This window comes from Podarcis pityusensis (assembly GCF_964106645.2).
Source record: "Podarcis pityusensis genome assembly, chromosome: 5".
NCBI lineage: Eukaryota > Metazoa > Chordata > Lepidosauria > Squamata > Lacertidae > Podarcis > Podarcis pityusensis.
Window position 1 is genome coordinate 48,935,898 of NC_138032.1, and position 25,401 is coordinate 48,961,298.

General features: G+C 43.3%; 1 protein-coding gene across 3 annotated transcripts in view; it reads left to right on the forward strand.

The window, feature by feature from the left end:
• Nucleotides 1-211: 211 nt before the first annotated feature.
• The window catches only part of ACSL5 (acyl-CoA synthetase long chain family member 5), a 29,437-nt gene continuing 4,247 nt past the window's right edge, over nt 212-25,401 (forward strand). The window contains exons 1-17 of one of the 3 annotated variants that reach the window (XM_081006400.1): nt 212-347; nt 11,701-11,889; nt 13,496-13,604; nt 14,938-15,002; nt 15,082-15,183; nt 16,149-16,248; nt 18,495-18,673; nt 18,951-18,983; nt 19,090-19,141; nt 20,300-20,373; nt 20,504-20,581; nt 21,083-21,217; nt 21,590-21,724; nt 21,818-21,913; nt 23,742-23,814; nt 24,448-24,536; nt 24,624-24,740. In XM_081006400.1, the coding sequence (XP_080862526.1) occupies nt 11,734-11,889; nt 13,496-13,604; nt 14,938-15,002; nt 15,082-15,183; nt 16,149-16,248; nt 18,495-18,673; nt 18,951-18,983; nt 19,090-19,141; nt 20,300-20,373; nt 20,504-20,581; nt 21,083-21,217; nt 21,590-21,724; nt 21,818-21,913; nt 23,742-23,814; nt 24,448-24,536; nt 24,624-24,740 (1,593 nt within the window). In that variant the 5' untranslated portion in view covers nt 212-347; nt 11,701-11,733. Of the gene's footprint in view, nt 348-6,399; nt 6,421-9,670; nt 9,818-11,700; nt 11,890-13,495; nt 13,605-14,937; nt 15,003-15,081; nt 15,184-16,148; nt 16,249-18,494; nt 18,674-18,950; nt 18,984-19,089; nt 19,142-20,299; nt 20,374-20,503; nt 20,582-21,082; nt 21,218-21,589; nt 21,725-21,817; nt 21,914-23,741; nt 23,815-24,447; nt 24,537-24,623; nt 24,741-25,401 lie in introns of those variants that run through there. The other 2 variants (XM_081006401.1, XM_081006399.1) reach the window with 2 other exon arrangements.

The window sequence follows — 25,401 nt, forward strand, 5'->3', positions numbered from 1 at the left end:
TGATGAGCAGCTGGCGAAAGCCAGTGCTGGTTTTTCAACTTTAGACACCCTACAAATTTGTAGAGCTAGTGTGTAAACATTAACTGCTTAGCCATTTGCTAAACAGGCATTTTTCACCAGCTCAAATTATTCCATCTGTTTGATCACGTCAAGCCCCACCCTTGAACCTGCTACAAGGTATGTTCAAAGATTGCAGAGTGCAATGCTGTTGCTTTATTAGAGCCCACTGAGCATGGATGACTGAAGCAGATCAGCTCCAGGAACTACTTGTGAGAGGAGCATGTGCTAAACTTCAGTGTGGGGCTCGTGGCTTTCACTCACTTTTGTGGTTGATCAACAGGAAGAAGGTAAGCATTGAAATTAACTCTCTCCCAGTCAACATCCAGTGATGCTAAATAGCTAGTTTTTGCTGTTTAAAGATTATGGGGAAACAAAATAGCTGATAGCTGTTACACACTGGTAGCGGATTAAGAATTGGTATACCTAAATAATAATAAAAATAGTTAGTGTCGGGTGAATACAAAGCAATCTGATGACGAGCAGGTGATCTAAGAAATAAGTCTGCAATCATAAATGAAAAACCTGATTCTAGACCGCACTGAACCCAAAATTTCGTTTCTGTATCATGACATAAGTTTTTTAAAGACTTCTCAGAGGGTACAACAACTCTATCAGTTTTGAAGATGTCATGAGAATGCCTCTCATTTCCTGTATGAATCCCCCCTGGAATTATGCATTTGAATGATCAATGGATCAATCTGCTTTGGGAGCCAATCTTGATGGTAATTAATTCCTTTTTTGAAACCTCACTGTGTCCTTTTCTTGAGAGTGAGAGGAAGAGTTGTTCCACTTGTACCATTCAGTGAGTGTTTATTATTATTATTATTATTATTATTATTATTATTATTATTATTAAACTGAAGCTACATATGGCAGAGATATAGATCAAAATACAGATCATACACAGCTTTCTCTTTGTATAGCGTTAAATGGTACCAGTTAAGAATGTTATACAAATTGAAGGTCATCTATACAATTGGTTAAACTGGAAAATTCTGTCATATATCACTTTACCAACTCTTTGATTCTCCTCTCATGTGCTGCGCTGATGTTGTAAGCTTCAGGTAACATTGGACATGGTACATTCTTCACTTTTTGCCCTATCCTTCTGAATCTCTTGCACAACATTATTGACATAAAGGTAGTGATGCATACAAGTGTCAGTCTGGAAAAGCTGTGAAGATCACAGGCAACGAATTTAATTATGGAAGTACAACTGCTTATTGTTGTTTTAGTGGAAAAGTTGGGTTTTTAAAAAAGTACTTTTGTGCAATTTCAAATCCTGCCTTGCCCGGAGGAACCTTATGCCTTCACACGAGGAAGCATTGTAATGAAAACTCATTGCAGCCTTGTTTACTGCACAGCAAGAAGCAAAGAGTAGTTCCCACAACTGTTTGCAAACGCACATGTCGTATGAAGTCACGACTAGATAAAAAAGGATAGTGAACAAAATGCTTAGAATTATGGGAAGCAGAACTACCATATTTTTCACTCTATAGGACACACTGGACCACAAGACGCACCTAGTTTTTAGGGGGGGGGAATCAAGAAAAAAAATCTTATTTCTCTCCCCCCCAGCCCCAAACAGCAAAGAAGCCAAGACAGCCACGCGCAACTTCCTCTTTAGCCGTGCGCAACCTCTCCAGCCGGGAGAGGCTGCGCGCGGCTTTGGCAGAAGCCAAGACAGCCAGCGGGATGGATCCCGCTGGCTGTCTTGGCTTTGTTTTTAGCCGCGGGGCTGGGGCGGGGTAACCCCGCACTTCCCCCGACCCCAGCCCCCAGGACAGGTCGGGTAGCGATGGTCCCTTCTCCCTCCTGGGGAAAAGCCCACAAGAGCTGCGTGAAGCTTATATGTGGCTCTTGTGGGCTTTTCCTGCCTGCCTCCCCCCTGCACTCGCTCCATAGGACGCACAGATGTTCCCCCTTAGTTTTTAAGAGGGAAAAAGTGCGTCCTATGGAGCGAAAAATACGGTACTTTTCGGCTCTGATTTTGATGTGTTAGCTTGAGTCAATGTACTACTGCTAGGGAAATGATGGAGCGCCAACATAATTTTCAGGGCTCATTATGTCGACTGGACCCTCCATTTAACATGCAAAAGAGAATACCAATTGCCATATGTTTGGTGTTGTGCGCAAAATTGTATGCCATTTTAGTGGGTTGGGTGGAGGGCCCAAAAATATCTATCAGAGACCACACAACAAGCTGTTAGATGTTTGACAGACAGAATGTCAACAGGTGAAGCGTTTCCCATAATGGAAATAGAATTTCTGCCTGCCACACAGCTGTGAAAAGCACAAGATGCCTGCCTTCCTCCAGTGCCAACCCTGAACAATGCAAAGAATTCAAGTTTCATGAGCTGTAAACCAGTTACATTACTGTAATGTCTTTCATTAGTTTGCCTCTGGCTGGCAATACTGTATTCAGTGCAAAACCAGGCATGGCAGGTGTGTATCCATGCATTAAAAGATATGTAAGATTATCAGGAACTCAAGTTCAGGTGCCCATATGTGGATCAGTTCAATATTAAACCATTAAAGAACATTTCTTGTGCTTCTTTACAATTTAGACCTCACAGTAACTACAGCAATGCTATCAACACATGTCAGTCACCCTTTTATTTTACTTTGAGAAAAAAGGGGTTTGAGCTTTTGACATGAATATACCCATAATTTTAGAGTTTATTTTAGAGTTTCCTGGGTAAGGTGATTGAGAGAGCAGTTGCTGAATAGCTTGGTGGGTTTCTGGATGAAACATCGGCTCTGGATCCATTCCAATCCCGCTTCCGCGCTGGTCATGTGATCGAGATGCCTCTGGTCGCCCTAACAGATGATCTCCGCAGGCAGCTGGATCGAGGCGGGTCGGGGCTGCTGATTCTTCTAGACCTGTCAGCAGCCTTCGACATGGTCGATCACGAACTCCTGGACCACCGTCTTGCCGATGTGGGGATTCAGGGCACAGTCCTTCAATGGCTGCGCTTGTTTCTTTCTGGTCAGGGGACAGAGGGTAGCGCTTGGGGGGGGGGATTGTCATCGCGCCACTCCTTGGTGTGTGGAGTGCCTCAGGGTGCGATACTCTCCCCGATGCTTTTCAACATCTTTATGCGCCCCCTTGCCCAGCTTGTCCGGAGTTTTGGGTTGGGTTGCCATCAGTATGCTGATGACATTCAACTCTATCTGTTGATGGATGGCCACCCTGACTTGGCCCCAGACACACTGATCAGATGTTTGGAAGCTGTGGCTGGATGGTTACGTGGGAGCTGGTTGAAGTTAAATCCTTCGAAGACAGAGGTCCTTTGGCTGGGTCGGGACGATATGGGATTGGAGGGGCAACTCCCATCTCTTGTGGGGGTGCAATTAGTGCCAGCACCGTCCGTTAAGAGTTTGGGTGTAATCTTCAACACCTCCCTTTCCATGAAGGCGCAGATTGCAGCTATAACAAAGGCGGCATTTTTTCATCTCCACCAAGCGGAGCAGTTGGCTCCTTACCTCTCTCGCCCTGACCTAGCCACTGTGATCCACACGACAGTTACCTCCAGACTGGATTATTGTAACTCGCTCTACGTGGGGCTACCCTTGAGACTGACCCAGAAACTCCAGCGGGTGCAGAATACCGCGGTGAGACTCCTTGCAGGATCCTTGCTGCAAGATCACATTCACCCTGTGCTATACCAGCTGCACTGGTTCCCAGTGGAGTACAGGATCAGGTTTAAGGTGCTGGTTTTAACCTTCAAAGCCCTATATGGCCTAGGACCCTCGTACCTACAGGACCGCCTCTCCTGGTATGTCCCACAGAGGAACTTACGGTCTTCAAACAAAAACATCTTGAAGGTCCCAGGCCACAGAGAGGTTAGGCTGGCCTCAACCAGAGCCAGGGCTTTTTCGGCTGTGGCTCCGATCTGGTGGAACGCTCTGTCACAAAAGACTAGGGCCCTGTGGGACTTGACATCTTTCCGCAGGGCCTGCAAGACAGAGCTGTTTCACCAGGCCTTTGGCCAGGGCACAGCCTGACTCCCTCCTTTGGCAATCCTTACAGAACTTCTAGCCTAATGGTTGCCATTAATTTGATTGGAATTTATTTTATAATGAAATGATTTTAGAATGTTTTATCATTTTACTGTTGTTAGCGGCTCTGAGCCCGGCTTCGGCTGGGGAGGGTGGGATATAAATAACATTTATTATTATTATTATTATTATTATTATTATTATTCCAACAGCAACCTCTTCCACCATTATCCTATTCCCCCCTCGTGGTTGGGAAAGCAATTATTTCCCCTCCTCCCCATGTTGCTGCTAAAATCAATTTGTCAGATCCCTCCTCTGTTTGTTTATCCCTAGAGCTGTATAACAACACTGAATACAGAGTGGTAATTCACTACCCTCTCTCAGCACCCCTGATCTATAACATTGGTACAGTAATACTGCACCACTTTGTATGGCTGATTGAACCTATCCTTTCTCAACCAGAATACCAACCTCCCTACAATGCAGATATACTAATGATGGATTTTTGTTGTATCTGCATTTGCAGAGTGTTTAAAACTAGAACAAAACAAAAAAAATGCATGCAGAAAAAGGAGGGGGAAACACATTGGGCTGATAGTGCATCAAGGAAGACCCAAAATCTGACTAGAAAGAAATAGGAAGCCCTTCCTTCTCCGTTCAGAACCCCTTTTCAAGTATTCTTTTGGGAAGCCTCTGCATTTCATTCTAGCACTCACAGATCTGACTTCACTCATTGGCTAAAAGCACTGAAAGGCAGGGGCAGGTTCATAGCTAGCAAAGCAGTTTCTTTAAATGGTACTGGCATGTTTTGCTTCACAACTTTTATTTTAAAGGAGCCAGAGACGCTGTGCAGTAACTAAAGTGAAGCCATTCATAGAGTGCAGTGCATTCATCCAGCCTTGAAGTTACCAGTGCCTGAACTACTATGATCAAACTATCTTGCTCCAGGAATAACCGTAGCTGCTGTATCAGCCAAAGCTGATAAAAAGAACCTATGTCATTAACAGCCTGATAGGCTATAATTAAGCAGGTGTTTCCAGATATGGAGATAACAGGGATAGAAAAGTTTCACCTGCTACATTGTAGGTTACTCTTAAAGTAGCAAAGGCAACAAAATAGTCGGCCACTTGGAACACAAGTTCCAATGAAGAGAAAAAAATGACATAACAACAGACAGGCAAGTTTTGACACTTACACCAGAGTTTAGGATTACATGCATGTGTCTCTGTTTTTGGTATTCCTCCTTTCCTGTCTTCTGCCACTATGCCTGCAGGAAAGAGTTCAAAAGCTTTTGCTTTCAGGTAATTGCAGCTTATTGTACCAACTTACAATTATAAGTGGTAAATCTTAGATATGATTTAAGGAAACAAGCCAGCTTACTAAACCATGGTTGGCCTGTTTCCCAAAACCCTAAAACTAATTGGAGTTTGACCAGGTTCAGATAGAACAACAGTCCACAGCTAATGAAAAATCGCTGAGCTCGAAGCTTGCAGTCTCGTCGCTGCTGCAGTGAGCTGTTGCCCGAGGCTCCTTCACATAATAGTAAATCAACCTTTCCCAACCCGATGCTCTTCCAGCATTGCTGGACTAGAGTTCCCATCAGCCCCAGCCACCAAGACTAATGGTCCAAGGTGGTAAAGTTGCAGTCCAAAACAACTGGAGGGCACCAGGTTGGGGAAGGCAGCGCTCAGTCATTGATTAGCATCATATTCAAACCATAACATAGCTGGGACAAAGAGGGCAAGTAGCAGAAACAGATGCAGATGACAGGGGTTGAATTATACGATTCATGAACCATCCCATGCACCTGGGATTAAGCTCCATTGAACTCAGTAGAACATCTGAATAAATATGCATAGGCTAGGGGGTGAACCGCTTGGACTTCATGGACTTTCACAAACCCCATCCTCTCTGCAGTGAAATTAAAAATTATATGTAAGTGAGTTCAGAATAGTTCTTTATCCTGTGCGGGAACTCTGTATTCCCTTGTCACAATTCTAGGCAATTATGTTTGTTTGTTTTTAAATGGATATGAAGGTCTTAAGGTGGAAATAAAAGCGACCTGTGGACAACTTAGCTGATTTTCTGGTGCTTTTAGCCTAAATGCGGTTGCCCACTTCCCTTCCTGTTGCAGCTATCTGGAGCTACGTAAGGCACATGCAAGCAAGTCCTCCCTGAGTGCAGAGCGATTTCCTTCTAAGCAAATGTGCATAGCATTAAAAAGCCTGAGAAAAATGAGTCACTTCCTGCCTGAGAGGCCTCCCTCTCGTGTGAGCTGTTCCCAGCACTTCCTGGAAGTGGCTGCTATTTAAGGCCGTGAGTCTGAGTTTGTTGCGTGTGGTAGGAGGCTGCTAGCTGGTAAGTGGAAGAAGCATGGTCAGATTTAGTATGTTACAGATCAATTCTAAAGCGTGCCTGGCTTTTGTCCTCCTCCTCTTGTACATACTATTGATAACTTTAGAGGTGGCTTGATAGCAAAAGGAACACCGGATGTCTGAGTATGGTTCTTTTTGTTGGCGGGGAATCTCGATTGCTATTGTTTTTACTCAGTCAGTTGTATTTGTATCTTGAGAGGATGTTAAAAGGGTAGAAGGTGGTAATATTGCAACTCTGCGTTAGTGGGTTAGCAACAGTAATTTGCTCAAGACCCCTTTATGCTTTGAAACGTGGCCTTTGTTGCATAGACTTATGTATCTATGTATCTAGACTTATGTATCTAGATGAGAACTGAACTCAAAGGTACAGTATTTATACCGACACCGTTCTACTTGGGTCTTCTAGCAGCAGTTGTTTATCTTCTAGCAGCAGTTGCTTATAGCAGTTTCTATGACAGAGATTCAAAGGTCAAGGCTTAAGTTATCCCTTTATGCAGCACAGACATGCTTATATAAATAGTAATGTAGCTCTGGGGTTTTGGTTTAGTTTTGACTGACTAAAAACGCAATTGAAACTGAGTGAAAGCTTCCACTGTTTTTTATGTTTTGTTCTGGGGAATAAGAATGCTCTGATTGCTGCTGTACATAATTGATGAATAACTTCTAGGAGTTTGCTTGAAATCCTTATAGTTTAGTTTTAACCTTTGCTTTGCTGAGGAACATGAAAAATGTCTCATGTCACATTGGAAAACATGTCCATCTAGCTCCCTATTACCCGCTACATGGCCTGAAAGTAGCTCTCTAGCGTTTCAGATGGGAGTTGTACCTGGAGATGGCAGGGACTGAGGCTGCAAATTTCTGCATGTTCTCTGCCATTGAACTATGGCTTGTCTAGTTAAATAAAAACTGAGTAAAGTTACTGAATCTTGGACAATCTTGCTCCTTATCAGACTTCTGATAAGTGGCCTTTCTAGTTAGCAATGAGTACACTTGTAGTATACAAGTACTGTGTGAGAGAAATGCTCGATCAAAAGGAGGCTTGAATACCTTTGAGAAGTCTTATATAATGGAGGCATGCTGAATGCATGTTCATGAGAACAGAACTGGGAAAGAAAGCATACTACGTGCAATGCCTATGGAATAAAAGTGGGTTGCAACAGTTAAACAACGGCTCATCAACATTTTTGGACCCATGAGCATGTTTGGAAACTTGAAAATGTTTTGTGGGGGAGCATACCCACAACCATGCATATCCCCTGCTCTTCACTGCAATTCCTACTCCACACCTCACAACCCTATTCTCGCACACACCAGGAGTGTTATTCTTGCCCTGCTGAATCGGAGATGATTCCCATCTCTTTGTTTAGCCCAACCTACTAGATACTGTTGTAAGCAAGAAAGAGGCATGGGTCAATTTGCAGGCTGATTTCTCTGGCAACACAGCAATGTTCAGGTGCTGCGTAAGGCAGTACTGGACCAGGACAATGTGGGGCAACTTTGCTCATCCCAAATAATTCATTCCTCCCATCAGGATTTGTGCCAGAAAGATCAAGGAAAAGTGTGGGTGCATGCTGCAAGCAAGCATGATTTGTGGTGCTGCAAAATGCCATGACATACTTGTTAAGGCATAATCTTTGGCATCTAGTTTCTTGGCTTTGTAGCGTTTGAGCCATCACGAGAGAACCTTAACTCAATTTTAAACAGACAGGGTTTTTTCATTAAATAATAGTTTACTAAAGAGAGCATTTCAATCCATACAAGACTGTTCTCCATATAGGTGGGGACAGGAAGCATGGGAAGAATAACAATAGCTGGATTAATAGATTACTGAATATTGTTGTTGATATCCATCTGTCTTGAGAATGGACTGTGCCTCCTGGGCTGAAGAATCTCAGTGCCTGTGTTGCTTTTTGCTGTGTTAGCAGCACTGACGTGACCTCTGTGGGGTGCACTTTTGGACAGGGTGTATGGAGGGTCTGGGCTGCCCAGACAACAAGTCCCCCCCCCCCAGCCTCACTAATGTGGTCCAAAGGAAAGCAGAGGAATAGACTTGCCACCAGCTTGGCTGCAGGAGTTACCGGATGTAGATTGAATAGTATACTTGTCTATTTATTTACATATTTAGGCTGTGTTTATAGGACAAGGTCCTTGCTAGGCAACATACAAACACGCAACAATGTGTTCAGCCCAGTATAAAAATGAGCAGAACTGAATAATTGGCCAACTAAGCAATGCTCTAATAACCAGCAACAACTTTAATAAGATGCTCTTCATTATACACCAACTGGAATAGTAATGTATGAGATACTGTTTGCATAATACACGGGTGTTATGGGATTTGGGAGGCAAGAGTCAGAGACCTGTCTGCTTAGATCATCAGGGGTCAGCAGACTTTTTCAGCAGGGGGCTGGTCCACTGTCCCTCAGACCTTGTGGGGGGCTGGGCTATATTTTGAAAAATAAATGAATGCATGAATTCCTATGCCCCACAAATAATCCAGAGATGCATTTTAAATAAAAGGACATTCTACTCATGTAAAAACACGCTGATTCCCGGACCGTCCGTGAGCCAGATTTAGAAGGCGATTGGGCCGGATTCAGCCCCTGGGACTTAGTTTGCCTACCCATGGAGTAGAGTTTTATTAAGGTTTGCCCTCCACATAGTCCAAAACATTTGGAGAGCACCAGGTTTGAGGATCATGCTCTACTGCAACACACACACACACACACACACACACACACACACCACCCCTACCCTACCCTACCCTGCTCCCCACAGCCCCACCCAGCATAGTCGTTCTGGCTGGGGTTGATTGGATTGCTTTAATCAGATGTGTTGAGTGTGAACAAGATTTTTCATATCATTCTGCCTAATAACAGCTAAGGCAGCCTCCAAAATGAAAATTAACACACAAGGTTATTTCAGCCATCTTTTCTCTTTTTTAAAGTGTTCCCATTTTATTGTTGTTGTTTATTAAATTTCAAAACTGCCCTCTGCTCACAGAGCGCTTTACATTATTAAAGCACAACAATGCAATACCAGAATAACAAACCAAAACAATACCCCCCCCCACAGTTTAAAAGGCCATAGATTGTTTAACAAGATAAAGGTACATGGAAGAGAACAAGCCCCCCTGGGTGTAGAGCAGTTCATTTGGAGTAGCTGGATAGGTTTTCGCTCCCGCCTCCTCCCAGCATCCTTGGAAGATGATGCCGTTAACTGTCCACTCTAGGCTGCAGATGTTACTGTTGGCTGCTCCAACTGCTGGTCTTCTAAGGTTCCGCAATGGCGACAGGGGAAAGTAGCCCCTCTGCTATTGTGCCCAACTTGGCAACCCATTTCAGATAGCAGCCAAATGTGTCTTCTTCTTGGACAGCTGGGTAATAATCTGTCTCCTGACTCTTCCCAGCAGCAGCAGTGGTGGCTGAAGCAGTGTTGGGGGACAGTGATAACTGCCTGCTTCCCTGGCCTTCCCAGGGATGGATGCAGTTAGTAGCATAGGAAATGGGATGGAGGGATGTTATGGTAGACCCTCCTATCTTTAAAGGACTCTTGGGCAGGAATCTCTTAAGAAATACTTAAAGGCCCTTCTCTGTATATGGCTCCCCCTGCCCCTCTGATAATTGCAGAGGCTCTGCTCCAAATCCCTAGCCCTGACAAAGCTGCTGTCAGCCAGGATGAGGGTGATATCTGCCATGGCAGACACTTTGTGGAATGAATTGTAAACTGCCCTGTGAACTTTGGATGAAGGCGGGTATGGGCATTGAATAAAGAATCATAAATAATGCCAGATTGTTGAGTCAAGTGCCTCAGAGCTCTTTTGTTGTATTGCTACTACTGTATAGGGAAGTTTTTAATACTTGATGTTTTACTGTGCTTAATGTTTTAATTTGTTGGAAGCCGCCCAGAGTGGCAACCCGGTCAGAACTAGAACTTAGATTTAAATAATTCTGAGCCCAGGAATTTGTTTTCAGTACCACAAATGAACAGAGACAACAGTCCTTCTACATACAACCCCCTTTCCTGTTTTCTCCAAGCTTTCTTCATTTCAGTAATGTAATTTAGAGCAGGAAGGGAGTGGTTTTTTTGCTGTTGCTGAATAGTCCTTGACAATCAACTGCAAATCATCCATAGATCTACCAACAAATCCTGATCTATTGCCCCCAGTCGATATCAATAAGATATCAGAGTATGGGGCAGTCATTTGTCTAGCAGCAGTTACTTTGTAAATCTGCTTTTGTGTTGGTGGGGAAGATACAGCGTGAGCTTAGAGGTGCATTGGTATTTTGGTTAGCTACAAGGAATGGAATTGTACTTGGGTCAGATGCAAGACTTCAGTGATAAACAGATGTAGTCAGCTCACTTCATCGTTGTGTAAACTTTAGCATAGTTCATGGTATAATGACCTCTCTTGATAAATGGGTGAAAAGGGCTTCCTGTATGAGCAACTCTTGAATACACTTAGAAGTCAGCAAGCCACACATCCAAGGGCAAAAGTCAGTAGCTGTAGTATGTTATGCAATTTGTGAAAGTGCAGAGTCTCCTTCCATATCTCTTGAAAATGCCAGCAAAGTCCTTCTCAATGTTTGATGGAGTTGTCTTGGAGCTGGGAACTCTTTAAACTAATTTTCTCACTAAGCTTTCCAATAGTGTATGTGCCCAAAATGACAACTGCCCGTCTTTGGGGCAGGGGCTGTGGAAGTGGGGAACAAAACCATACAAGGAAACGTAAGTTAAATGAACATACGAAGTTGCCTTGTAGGCAAGACCCATTGGTCCCTCTAGACAAGTACTGCATGCTCTGACAGACAGTGGATCTCCAGAGTAGGAGACTTTTGCATCATCTAATTCTTTGAACTGCCAATGGTAGGATTAAATATTCAAAGCAGGTGCTGCACCACTGACCTACTTATGTGTACTTGGAAATGAGCTCTATAGACTCTGTAGGAGGATATGGAGATAAGAATGAATAGCATATCCTTGGGACTAGAAACATGACTAGAAAGTAGAATAAGTTGCTCTTCTTGGAGATTTTGCAGAATCTACCACAACCAAAGTTAGTTATCTGTACCATGGTACTTACAGCGCATCATGATCAGATGCTAACCTAGATGGTGGATTGGTTGCCTTCAGTTTAAATTAAGCCTTGGATAATAATAACTATCTTGGGAACATTTCGTTGTCATGCTACTGGATAACACCTTTATTAAGCTATGTATGAAAAGTTAATGGTGTTCTAATTGCTGTGTGCCTCTTGCTTTAGGCTTCACCACTTTGTCTGCATTGATCCAGCAGGATGATTTGGATACTTCAGTTCTTGTTTTCACCACTCCCAACTCCTGCTTTGATTGGTCTTGTTACTTTCGGAACAACAGTCTTCCTATGGCTGATAACCAAACCAAAACCAATTGCAGCTCCCGTTGACTTGAAGAAGCAGTCGCTTGGCACTGAGGTAAAAGAAAAGAAAAAGAGGTCATCAGCCGCTGTTGGCAGATGAATGGGCTATATGAAATGTATGAATTGCTTAGCTTACCCTTCATTGGATGCTGTTGTGTGAAATGTACCGGTACTTGACTTGCTATGGAAACTACTTGAGATTTATGACCTTTCTCAGTGAGTATTGGGTGGTAGATAGGGGACGGTGGGAATCTACATTCTCCAACAGCCAATATTGTTGGCACGTATGCTGATGGTACTGTGCACATCTGCATTCTTATATTGTTCTGGGATTCTACTTGAGTGCTAGCCATGAACATTGCAGGGAAAACTGACACACTTACCCCCAGAAACATACCTGGGATCAACAAGAGTTTAGATCTAAATAGAGGGCAGCAGCTGCACAATTTCCTTTTATGCCTGTAAATGTTAGATTCCTTTGCATGCCAAGGCACCCAAGTAAGAAAGTTTCCAGGAGAAGAGGCAAGGAAGAGGGAGCCGGCCGGCCACTCCAAATTTAAATGGCCCATGGCCATACCCAACCTGGCCACAGATTGGCTGGGGCTGTCCCTGGCACAGATGACACGGGGGGGGGGAGGCAGCATACCTCCCCCTATGCCGGAAAACTGTTGAGGCTCGGCTGACTGGCTGCAATGCTGTACACCAGATAAAAGGTGAACAGACTTGCCAGATTAATTGTTCTCTCCAAAGGCTGCTTGGTTGGGGCAGTATTGTCACACAGCTGACCAGTCAACCGGATTCTGCTACAGGCATTGGTTAACCATCAGTACAACAGCTTCTGTATGTGTGCCTACAAAGCATCTTTGTGGGTCATGCACCATCTCACTTAACATGGAGTCAACTAACAAAATCTTGAGGAAATGGTGCTCGATTCATGAGGACAGCCAAATGAAATGGCTACAGATCTTGTTGACATCTAATTACGACTGTCTTAGAAACAGATGGCCTCTGAAGGAGATCTGATAGCTACCCTAATGGACTGAGATGGATGAAGAGGAAGTACAGTGGTGCTTCTATACTTGCTTGACTTCAGTGCCATAACAGTGGCTCTTAAATTGTTTGCTGGGCACTATGAAACGTGCTATAGGGATAGTATCAATTCCACAATGGGAGGAGGAGAGTTGGAAACCCATGGTCTAGGAAGCCCATGCCAGTTAATAAGGCGAGTTTACTCTCCCCCTGCCTCTGAAACTGAACTAGCTTCACTGCTGCTGGTATCCCTAAGTTTACTTTAAGGTGGTGGGAGGCAGGAAACATCTAGAAGTGAAAAGGGAGATCTAGGAGAGGACTATTGCAGGTGGAGACTTCTCTAGGGCTTAAGGCATGGCTCGGATCAAGGGAACATGGAAAGTCTGTGTCCATTAATTATTATTACTTGTGGTGGTTTAGGGGTTCATGCATCATTAAATGCATTGCTGGTTTTTCCCCTCAACTGGTGTAGCCATTTATCTTAGCACTTTGTAAATAAGAAAACCCTATGTACAGATTGTGGGGAGAAGAACCTTGGGTAGTCTTAATCTGAGTTAAGTCTAATGTGGGGAGTGGGGCCTTGTAGTGCATCATCCACATTGCCAACTAACCTGAATAATTTCTGAATGTAGGGAGGAGCTAGAAGAAGTGCTCTTATCCCTGATGGCAAGCTTCTTTCTTATTACCATGAGGATGCACGGACCTTATATGAAAGTTTCAGAAGAGGACGCTACGTCTCAGGTGAGTAGGGAATTCACTGGGACAACTTGGATGGCCTGTTTTAGCATTGCTTGTTCAAACCACAGTTTTGGATGGAGAGGGTGTTGCCATAGTACTTCTCACCTGATAAAGCTAATGAAGCTGAGTAGGGAAAAGCTAACAGAATGATTCTTTGCAGAGGCTTTTCCAGGTGGAACTTTCAGGAACTCAGTTCTGGTACCACTCAAGTGAGTGTCATTGCCATTATAAGAGAACAAGGGAGATGGTGGTGGTGAGTTCCACCACTTATTTTTCTAGAAAAATAACACTGGGCTTTCCATATGGGAATATGGATTCATGGCAGTCTTTCTGGTCCTTGGTCCTTGGTCTGGTTCTGGTTTATGGTCCTTGATATGAGCATCCTTTTCTACCCACAGTGATTGCCTACTGAGGATATTCTTCAAAAATGGCTGGCTTGCTTTAGAGATGACTTGAATATAAAAACAAATCCTCTAACACCACAAATATTGCAGGGCTCCTTATAATTGGTGTGGAAATGAATGGTGTGAAATAGAAAGTCTGACTTTCATTTTCATGAGGTTGGAGCATAATGCTTGAGGCCAAACCATATAATGTGGTAGATCAATGACTTGATATCCTGAATTAAGAAGAGAACACTTCTTTAAAAAGAAGCCAGTGTAAGGCATCCAAACTTTGTCAGAGCAGCAACCACCAGCAATTATTGATCTGAACTGCCCAGCACCCCTTGTTTTGACCTCTTGTAAGAAAGGGAGATAGACGGGTATAGTGTCTTGTATTTGTATAATTCTACTGCCAACACTGCTGCACTGATCAATTTCAGACTTGGAGCCCAAGAACCTGTGTTGTCCAAATAAGAAATCCAGTCTAAATCTCTTGCATCACATGTGCTTTGGTCCTTGGCCAGCTTCTGATGCTATTTTGATGAGGGGGATCTACATACCACAGTAATATGTGAATGCTATATAAGAAAAGTATTTCAAACTTTCCTGTAAGAAGGCATTCTAATGTTTCTTGAAATTTGCTTGATTTTCTGTTCAAGTATTATTATTTTTAAACTGTAAACCACATCTAATATTAAAGGAAGGAAAATACAATGAATGGGAATGCATCTTCACAGAGCTGTCTAGAATCCTCTAATGCAGAAAAGTGTTCAGTTGCTCAAGATCTTGCAAACTAAAGACATAATTTAGCATCTAGGCAACAAATCCGTCTGACGATGTCAGCAAATCAGGGATGCCTAAAAGCTGTGGATTCTTGTTCGGTATCCTTCAGTTCACTTGAAGACCCTTCTACTATGCTGGCATATTCATAATCTCCTTTTTTTTCCTTGCAGAAAATGGCCCTTGCTTAGGATACAGAAAACCAAAGAAACCTTTTCAGTGGCTGTCTTACCAACAGGTTGGTTAAAACACCAACTGGAAAATTGACCTAAATCCCTTGCCAATAATGTCAAGTTAACTATCCTTGATATTTCTAGGTGCTGGACAGAGCTGAACACCTGGGATCAGGTCTTCTACACAAAGGATGTAAACCCTCAGGAGATCAGTTCATGGGCATCTTTGCTCAGAATAGACCAGAGGTAACTTGTGAGAATCCTAGTTGGCCATAATATTCTGGTAAAACCGTTCCTAAATTTGCACACTGTTTTGATATTAATGTTTGGAAGCAGCAGAAGAAGTGAATGGACCTGCTGCCTGTTCATGTTGTATCCGTGTTCTGGTCTGGTGTTGGGAGCAGCTTTGGCATGTTGCCTGTCTTGCTGGAATTAATACGTGATGTGTTCACAATTTCCTAATGAGCCCCCCCCCCCCCCAATTTGCACAATGGCTTGCATATCTACCACAATTGCTTCTGCAGTTTGGCTGATAAAATCAAGCTTCCTTGACTAATCATGCTCATTGGAATAGATGTGTCATATATAGTTCCTGCCAGGCAGCGGCGTAGCATGAGTTGTCAGCACCCGGGGCAAGGCAAGTAATTTGCGCCCCCTAACCCGGGGCAAGGCAAGTAATTTGCGCCCCCTAACCCGGGGCAAGGCAAGTAATTTGTGGCCCCTAACCCCTAACCTGCCGCCGCTGCCAGCTTCTTCTTGCTGCTGCCTGGTCTGGTCTGGTGTGGTTCTCTCCCGCACTCAGCGCTGCGCTGGGCGGCCGCTGCACTGTCCCTCCCCCAGATAGTCCCTCGCTCTCTCTCCGCACCGCACGCCTGGCACCCACCCCCTCCACAGTGGGCGGCGACCCAGCGGCTTGGATCGGATTTGCACAGCCAGCACTGCAGTGAGAGAGAGTGAGTGAGCCAGGTAGGGGCAGAGAGCTGCGAGTGCGAGCGCCCCCCCAGATGTTGCGCCTGGTGCGGCCGGCCCCCCCCTGCACCCCCACGCTACGCCACTGCTGCCAGGTGCAAGCTTGCAAGTTCACAAGCTCAACACAATTAACACCTGAAGCTCTAATGGGAGGATTACTAGAAGATACCTGATCCTTAAACATGCTGTTTTATATATTGCCACACAATGCTTATGTGTTTTTCCGTTCTTTTCTCCTGTAGTGGGTGATCTCTGAGCTTGCCTGCTACACTTACTCAATGGTTGCAGTTCCCCTTTATGACACTCTGGGACCTGATGCAATTGTGTACATTATTAACAAAGGTAAGCTGTTTTCTCTGGCCATGAAATACCTTGTTCTACTCTTTATTTATATGGGGGGCGCACGTTATTTTCTTGACAAGTGACTACTATAAAGTGAAATTTGGTCCTCAAATAGAGGGACAAAAGTTCCAAGAATACCCCTCCTATTTGAGTTAATATGACCCAAATTCTTCTTAAAAGGCATAAATGACTCAGAAAAAATATCCCCTGCTTTGTTAGTCTGGAGAGGGGCAAGTAAAAGACAGGTGTAAAATCTGAGGTTGGGGGAGCAGGTAACCCTGTGTGTCATTAATGGAACTGACCTCTCCTCCTCCTCCTCTGTAATTCCAGTCCTGTTCAATGTGACATAACAATGTTGCTTTGAATAGAGCCAAATGAAAGAGCTTTAGTAGCTGAAGCTCTGTTATGTCAGTACAGCTGTCGGTATGCTGGATCTTTGACCGCAAAAAGCCCTGGAATCCCCATGAGACAAAGACCTTGCTTAAGTAGAGGAGCAAAGCATTGCTCAACCAACTTTAAGTCCCTGATCAGATTTTTGGTCCTGCTCCTTCTTGAGGTGGGGTTTTCTGAGCCTGCCTTTGGAAAACTTCTTCAGGCTTTTTGACAAATAGTCAGAGTTTGCCTCTTAGAATACTTACAATACTTTTGACAGTGTTGAACATAATCTGTCTTCAGAAGACTACGCAGGGGTGGTAACAGGGTATTTATTTCTGTAAAGCAATGAAACAATGCAATTGCTTGCAACTAGTCTCATCTTGGCTTCAAAATGCTTAAATAGAAGACACCCCCCCCCCTTCTATAGTTACGTTTATGCTATCCTAGACAAAAAAAGGCATTATTGAAATGAAAATAGTGGCCATTAAACTCAATTTGCAGACACGCACACAAAAATACAGGTGAGGATCATACACTCCATTGCTGGTACAGTGGTACCTCGGGTTACATACGCTTCAGGTTACATACGCTTCAGGTTACATACGCTTCAGGTTACAGACTCCGCTAAGCCAGAAATAGTGCTTCAGGTTAAGAACTTTGCTTCAGGATGAGAACAGAAATCATGCTCCAGCGGCGCGGCAGCAGCAGGAGGCCCCATTAGCTAAAGTGGTGCTTCAGGTTAAGAACAGTTTCAGGTTAAGAACGGACCTCCGGAACGAATTAAGTACTTAACCCAAAATACCACTGTATTTCAGTTAGTAAGCTTTGAACTTCCTCAAAGTTTATTTTGCTCACTTCTTTGAAACCAACTTTTTGAATGCAAAGAGTTGCAGCTTCTTTGAATGATACTCTTGGAAAGGTCTGGAGATAAAATCTCTGTCAGTGTTAAAATCACAAGTGGAATGAAATACAGCTAGCCAGTGTTTTTACTGCAATTGCTATAAAGCACCCAATGCTTTTCACAAGAGAGAAAGCCACAAGTTTAAAATCCTAACAGGAAACCTTGTTGAATTTAATTCTCCGAGAAGTTATGTCTCTTGGGTAGCAGAAGAGTAGTGGACTTTTTGTACTAGTCTGGACAAGTTGGGTGCTCATTTAATTGTACTCCATTAGTATAGCATGACTTCCAATTATAGCAGCTATGATCCAAGCTACACAAACCATGCAATGGTAGCCTTACTTACCGGTAATTAAGTTGCTTGACCTCAGTCGGAAACAACAGTGGAAGATGTTTTCCTTTACTTCCCCCCCGCAACAGCTCTTTCCTTTCAGTGAAATGCATGGTGTTGTAGATTATGAAACCTGTAGACAAAAGCTTGCTTTCAAACATACATGATGGATAAAGGAGTAAATGCCCTAAATTCTCCTAGAATCCCAAATGCTCCCTCTCAAAGCAACTGTTTGGGTTAAAGAGACATTTGGCATTTGCATGCAACATGCTTGCTCAAAGTGTTTTTACAAGCTAGTACGAGCGGCAGGAATAATAATAATGGTGTAGTATACTTAACAGGCTCTAAAGCCCAATTAAGAGGCCTATACTCCTCACAGTAAATTTAAGTGTCTGTGTCTTGATAGCTGTGCCTGCCAGGTGTGGCTTGCAGTTAGGCTATCATTCCTTGCAGCTCCCAGAAGCTTCTGGCACACAGAGTGCTTGCGCTTAATGCATTATTTCCACTTTCCACTTCTTAAATGATTGCCGCATGAAATGGGTATGTGGAGATGTCTGCTTCAGCAAGCTGGTGCTGCTTGTGTGTTCTGTGTAACTTGAGTCCAGTGATGGAGGTTGTCAAGTGTTATGTGTGTTCCTTTAGCTGACATTTCTACAGTGATATGTGACAAACCTGAGAAAGCACAAGTGATACTTGAGAACTGTGAACAAAAGAAGACACCAGGACTGAAGATGATAATTCTGATGGATCCTTTTGATGGCACATTAAAGGAAAAAGGAGCTTCCCTGGGAGTTGAAATCTTTTCATTACAAGAAATTGAGGTACAGGGTCCCTTTTGCTTGACAAGTCTACTCTTGAGAATGATTAAAGCAGGCTTCCTCAACCTCAGCCCTCCAGATGTTTTTGGCCTACAACTCATTTCATACTTCCCCCCCCCACAAACCACTTCAGAACCATCATTTCATACTCCCCCCCCCCTCAAACCACTTCAGAACATCTACTTCTTGAGCTACCCTGTAATAGTTATCACCACTGTCCACCACAACTGCCCCATTCCTTAGTGGCACTGCTTAATTGCTCTTGCTTGTTTTCCTACAGATGCTAGGAAAACACAATTTCAGCAGACCAGTTGTAAGTACTCATCCTCTGTTTTACTCAACCAATGAGGTCTATTTACTACCATGTGTGATTTTAAAAGCTTGAACCCATTTTGGACTCAATTGTTATCTTATTTCAGCTTCCCAAGCCAGAAGATCTTGCCATAGTCTGTTTCACCAGCGGAACAACAGGTAAATAACTTGGTAGAACATCAATAGACACCATCTTTTGTGACAAAAGGGACAAATGCTAATCCTATTTTTAGATTTTAAGACTCACCTCAAATGTTGGAGATAATGGAGCCCATCCAATTACTGAAACAAAAACAACAACAAAACAAAAAAGCTCCAGACATAACCACTCATGCCAGAAGCATTTGAGGGGTTTTCATACAAATCCTTGTATTTATGCCATGTAATATGTTCCTGCCAACCTAGCAGTTCGAAAGCACATCAAAGTGCAAGCAGATAAATACCGTAGGTACTGCTCTGGTGGGAAGGTAAACGGCATTTCTTTGCGCTGCTCTGGTTCACCAGAAGTGGCTTAGTCATGCTGGCCACATGACCCGGAAGCTGCATGCCGGCTCCCTTGGCCAATAAAGCGAGATGAGTGCCGCAACCCCAGAGTCAGTCACGACTGGACCTAATGGTCAGGGGTCCCTTTACCTTTACCTTAATATGTTCCTGATGTGTTTTAGTATGCAAAGAACTCCTGTTGGTTTTTCTTTTTATTCCTTCATGCTGCCTGAACGGGAACTTCAGTTTCACAGGGTGAAATTTGGACTCTTCTCAAGGAATGTGGAGAGGGGGCAACAATAAATTTCTGTGTCCCCTTGATACTTCTATAGGGAGGAAGAGACACAAATCCTATTAAAACTGATGGTATTGAGGTGAAACTGTTGACAGCTCTTCATAGAATAAGACTGCCACACAATTTGGAAGGGAAGCAAGGAAAGAGAAGTAGCACTTAACATCATTTTGAAGATTTCCCACTGGGCCTTCAAAAATGGTTATTTGATGCAGAAATTCAGGGGGCACTTGACTCTACACCTCTTATTCTGACAGAAAGATTGCATGCTATCTGTAATAGCTAAAACTGGCCTGGTTAGCAGTATTGCATGCCTGTCTCAAAAAGAAATCTATAGGGGTAGATTTTTATGCTGCATTTTATGATTTTTAAACCATGAAGTTGTGTTTTTTTAAAGCTGCTTTGAGTTCACACTTAGTCCATACTTTAAAAATAATAATAATAATGAAAGGAGTGTTCTTGTTCCATGGTGTTCAGGTTACCTGAAACAGCTCTTAAATTTCTGGTTTGAGCTACAAATTTGTTTGTTTTTATGTGTGTAGGTAACCCTAAAGGAGCCATGCTAACACATGAAAGTATTGTTGCCAATGCTGCTGCTTTCATGAAGACTATAGAAGTAAGTGACCATATGCAAAGGCCAAGCTGACTATTTAGGTTGGTCAGGCCGCCGACAATCAAACTCTACATTTTTGCATGTTTGTAGAACTGGAGCATCATTGTGACACCGCCTGCTTCTTTTCTTACAGATGACAAGTCCTTGTGTGCCATCGGATGTATCGCTGTCATACCTTCCTCTAGCTCACATGTTTGAGAGAGTAGTGCAGGTAAAACCCCTTTCTAAGTTCTTCTTGCCACTGGGAGCAACTGTGTGGTGCTTCTTGGGTCTCTTCAAAAGGTTAAACAGTGGCACATGAGTGGCTTAGCCACTGGCTGGCTCTGTAAGCAACCCGTCTGGCAAAAGGATTGTGGTCCTTCCTGCTTAATGTGACAACAAGGTGTGCTTGTATATCATGATAAATGTTGCAAGCAAGATCTTGAGATGTGGAGTGTGTATGTGTATGTGTATGTGTACACACATGGAAACACCTCTCAAACTTAGCTTGAGGAACACAGTTTACAGCAATCCATTTTTATGTTCTGAAAAAGCTTTTCTTTAATTAAGCTTTTAATTAAATAAATACCCAGTGTTCACAAAGATCAATGAATGGAGGCAACTGATATCTAGATGTTTTAATGGGCAGAGGTTCAACTGGCAGATTGGGAGTGGGGTCTCAATCCTAGTACCTTTTGCAGTATATTCAAGGTCTTCCATGGTTACTTTTTAGACCGTAATGTACAGCAATGGAGCAAAAGTGGGGTTCTTCCAAGGAGATATTAGATTTCTAACTGATGACATGAAAACTTTGAAGCCAACTATCTTCCCAGTGGTGCCAAGACTGCTCAACAGGATCTATGACAAGGTAAACATTGTACCTAATATAAAGCTGCCTCCACTTGAATCCTGTTAAGTACAATTGCAACTGGGTATATTATGCTTCTGTTTAACTTTTCCATAGAATAGTTCAATTAGAATCCTTGTACCTTCCCAAGTTCCCACGCCACCAAATCCTGAAACCAGAAATGGCAAGCTCACCCTAAAATGCCACAGGGCTTTCTCCTAAACTGTCCCATGTCCCATCATGGCTTTAAAATCCATCTTAAGGTTAGGGGGTATAATGGCTGGATGTTTGGGAAGGGCAGAGAAATGGGGTCACCAGAAATTAAGAGGTTAGCTCTGGAGTCACTGGATGCCCACATCCCCTTTAGTAGTACCGTGCCCTGATTTCTTGCAGATTCAAAGTGGTGCCCAAACAAACTTCAAGCAGTTACTGCTCAAAGTTGCTGTAGCCAGGAAGCATGCTGAAGTGAAGCAAGGCATTATCCGAAACACCAGCATCTGGGACAAGCTAGTGTTCAATAAAGTTCAGGTACGTGCTCCCCTTTTTAGACTTCAGAACCAATGCCATAATACCTTTTGCGGGGGCGCCTATGCTTACATTCTTCTCTTCCCTTCTCCACAGGAAATCTTGGGTGGGAAGGTGCGAATCGTAGTCACTGGAGCTGCCCCCATATCTTCACCTGTCCTAACGTTCCTCAGAGCAGCCTTTGGGTGTCAGGTAAGGGCAAAGCCCCCACGGCTTTCTCCACCCCACCCCAAGGAAGCAAATGAGTTAGCTTGAAGGTTCTGTTAGTGGCATTGTTGTGGCACCTGATAAATGAAAAGTGCTGCCGTTGGTTGGGCGATGAACCGATATTGGAAGCTTCGCCATGACTGTAGTTGTCTGACTGTGCAAATTTTGTTGTAACCTGCTCTTTATCAAATATTTCAGTGCCGCAGAAGGGCAACCATGGAATAAAAATAACAAAGAAGGCAATATACAGAAAACGAGAGAATACATGAAAACAAGTCCAAAAATAACAAGCACATTAACACTTCAAAATGGAACAATTCGTTTGCCTACAAAATATACACTCACTATTAAAATCAAAATTATGGAAACTCTTCCATAATTTTGATTTTAATAGTGAGTGTATATTTTGTAGGCAAAATTATGGAAACACTTTGGGAAAAGTTCAAACTTTATCAGATTGGCAGTGCAAATTACTGGAATATGCGGAAATGGTGCAACTGACTAACAGACTAAGAGGTAATACAAGACAAACATGTATTCAGAAATGGGATATGTACAAGAGATATCTATAATATAAGAAACAAGCAAAAAGGTATGAATTGTTGTAAGAAAGTATTAGAAAGTACAGAAAGTGTAAGGTAATAAGTACATTCATCACCAGAAAGGTTATATGCATCGGGAAATGATAGGTGGTGCTGTGGTTTAAACCACTGTGCCGCTTGGACTTGCCAATTGGAAGGTCAGCGGTTAGAGGCCCCACAATGGGGTGAGCTCCCGCTGTTCAGTCCCAGCTCCTGCCAACATAGCAGTTTGAAACCACGCAATGCAAGTAGATAAATAGGTATCTCTCTGGCGGGAAGGTAAACGGCGTTTCCGCGCGCTGCTCTGGTTCGCCATAAGTGGCTTAGTCATGCTGGCCACATGACCCGGAAGCTGTCTGTGGACAAACACCCGCTCCCTCGGCCTGTAAAGTGAGATGAGCGCCGCAACCCCAGAGTCGTTCGCGACTGGACTTAACTGTCAGGGGTCCCTTTACCTTTACCTTTACCTTCATCACCAGAAAGGTTATATGCATCGGGAAATGATAGGAAGTCTATTCTATGTCAGCAAAAAGATAGGAAAAAAGGGCTTGCATAAATTTAATTTAAATTTAATTTTTGTAAACATATATAAGATTATTAGTACATGATTGTTTTCATCTTTGTATATTGTGTATGTTATCTATGAATTTCATTAAAGTATTTAAACGGGGGGGGGGGGATTATGGAAACACTTCACAAATAATCCAGTCCTATAGGCTCCACTTCTGAGCAACGCCCCTAGGAAGTACAGTGGTGCCTCGCAAGACGAAATTAATCCGTTCCGCGAGTCTCTTCGTCTTGTGGTTTTTTCGTCTTGCGAAGCACGGCTATTAGCGGCTTAGCAGCTTAGCGGCTATTAGCAGCTTAGCAGCTTAGCGGCTATTAACGGCTTAGCGGCTATTAACGGCTTAGCGGCTTTAAGAAAAAGGAAACACACTCGCAAGAACTCGCAAGACGTTTCGTCTTGCGAAGCAAGCCCATAGGAAAATTCGTCTTGTGGAACAACTCAAAAAACGCAAAACCCTTTTGTCTAGCGAGTTTTTCGTCTTGTGAGGCATTCGTCTTGCGGGGCACCACTGTACCACCTACCTCAATGGATCTCTGTCATGACAGAACTTGGCTTGTTCATTGAATTGTTCATATAGACTCCACGTTGTCATAAAACAAACCCATCAAAACTGCAACTGGAACTAAAGGGCGCCATCTAATTAAATATTTGTCTTCCAAAACAGATCTTTGAAGCATATGGCCAAACAGAGTGCACAGGTGGCTGCACATTTTCATTGCCGGGAGACTGGACGACTGGTATGCTTTCTTAAAATTCTGAGTGTGGCTGAAGACTATGACTTGGGCTTCAGTTGGCTTATAGTTGCGTATAATAGATGGCCAGCATGAGTTAAAGAAACATCTTATGATGGGCAAGGTAGTATTGGATGAGTTGTATCTTCTGTGTTTGTGTGGGCCAGGGGGAGATGGGAGCTTTCCTTTGGCTTCTCTGGCTGCTTTGCAGTTCATCCAGCTGCTTTCTTCTTTCTATGTAACTGATCACATAAATATGGGGGGGGGGGAGGGCAACAGGTTTTTTGCTTCTCCTGCATTTAAATATGACATCCTTCCGTTTACTAGCAGAATGGGCTATACTGGCAAGATGAGTTAGACTTAAGACAACTTCTAATCGGATTATTCAGAGCTTGCTTTTCTGCTGTGGAGGTGGGAGAGACTTTTATAACCATTTACACTATAAAAGGCGATTATGGAAGTTAACAGTTACTTCAATATGTAAGCAATAAGGAATGGGTTGATACGACAACAGCCACTTTTTGCCCTTCTTCATATGCACCTCCATGGAATTTTGGCGATTTTAAACAAGACAGGTAAAGAAGGGAAGATTGTACCGAGAAAAAAACCTAAATTTTCTGCATGGGTGTTCTTCTTTAGGTCACGTCGGACCCCCCCTAGCTTGCAACATTGTAAAACTTGACGATGTTGCTGAAATGAACTACCTTGCAGCTAACGGGGAAGGAGAGGTAAGCTCCTTTTTGTGATGTAGCATTCTGTGAGCTGAAGTTTAAAATAGATGGGGTCTAACACCTAGTTTTGTGTGCCTTCTATAGATTTGCATTAAGGGGCCAAATGTATTCAAGGGTTACTTGAAGGATCCTGAGAAAACTGATGAAGCTATTGACCGAGATGGGTGGCTTCATACTGGGGACATTGGGAAATGGATGCCGGTAAGTTGGTGGTCACTGAGGCAGCTTGCTGACTACTTTGCACAGAACAGTATGCTGGCTAATTCCAGGTTGCACCATTTGGAATTCTGATTCAACTAACCCACTTCGAACAAAATGAAACTGTGGACTAAAATATGCTTGAATGTGAGATAACAATTGCTTGACATGACATCCTATAACCTCCCCACAAGCATACAGTGGTACCTTGGGTTGCAGATGCTTCAGGTTACAGACGCTTCAGGTTACAGACTCCGCTAACCCAGAAATAGTACCTCGGGTTAAGAACTTTGCTTCAGGATGAGAACAGAAATTGCCTGGCGGCGGCGCGGCAGGCCCCATTAGCTAAAGTGGTACCTCAGTGGTACCTTAAGAACAGTTTCAGGTTAAGAACGGACCTCCAGAACGAATTAAGTTCTTAACTCAATGTACCACTGTACATGGATGAATTCTCAATAAAACAGATTATCTAGAAGTGGCCTCCATTTTGGTCTCCAAGCTTTTCTGCATCTGGCTGTAGAAAATGGCTCCTAGAAAGGATACTTGAAAGTGTTTAAAATGAGATTTGCAGTAATTATTCCCTTGCAAAGATAAGGAAGCTATTCCTGCAAAGCTTGCTACCCAAACACAAATCGGATGTATAATATAAGATAAACGTCACAGT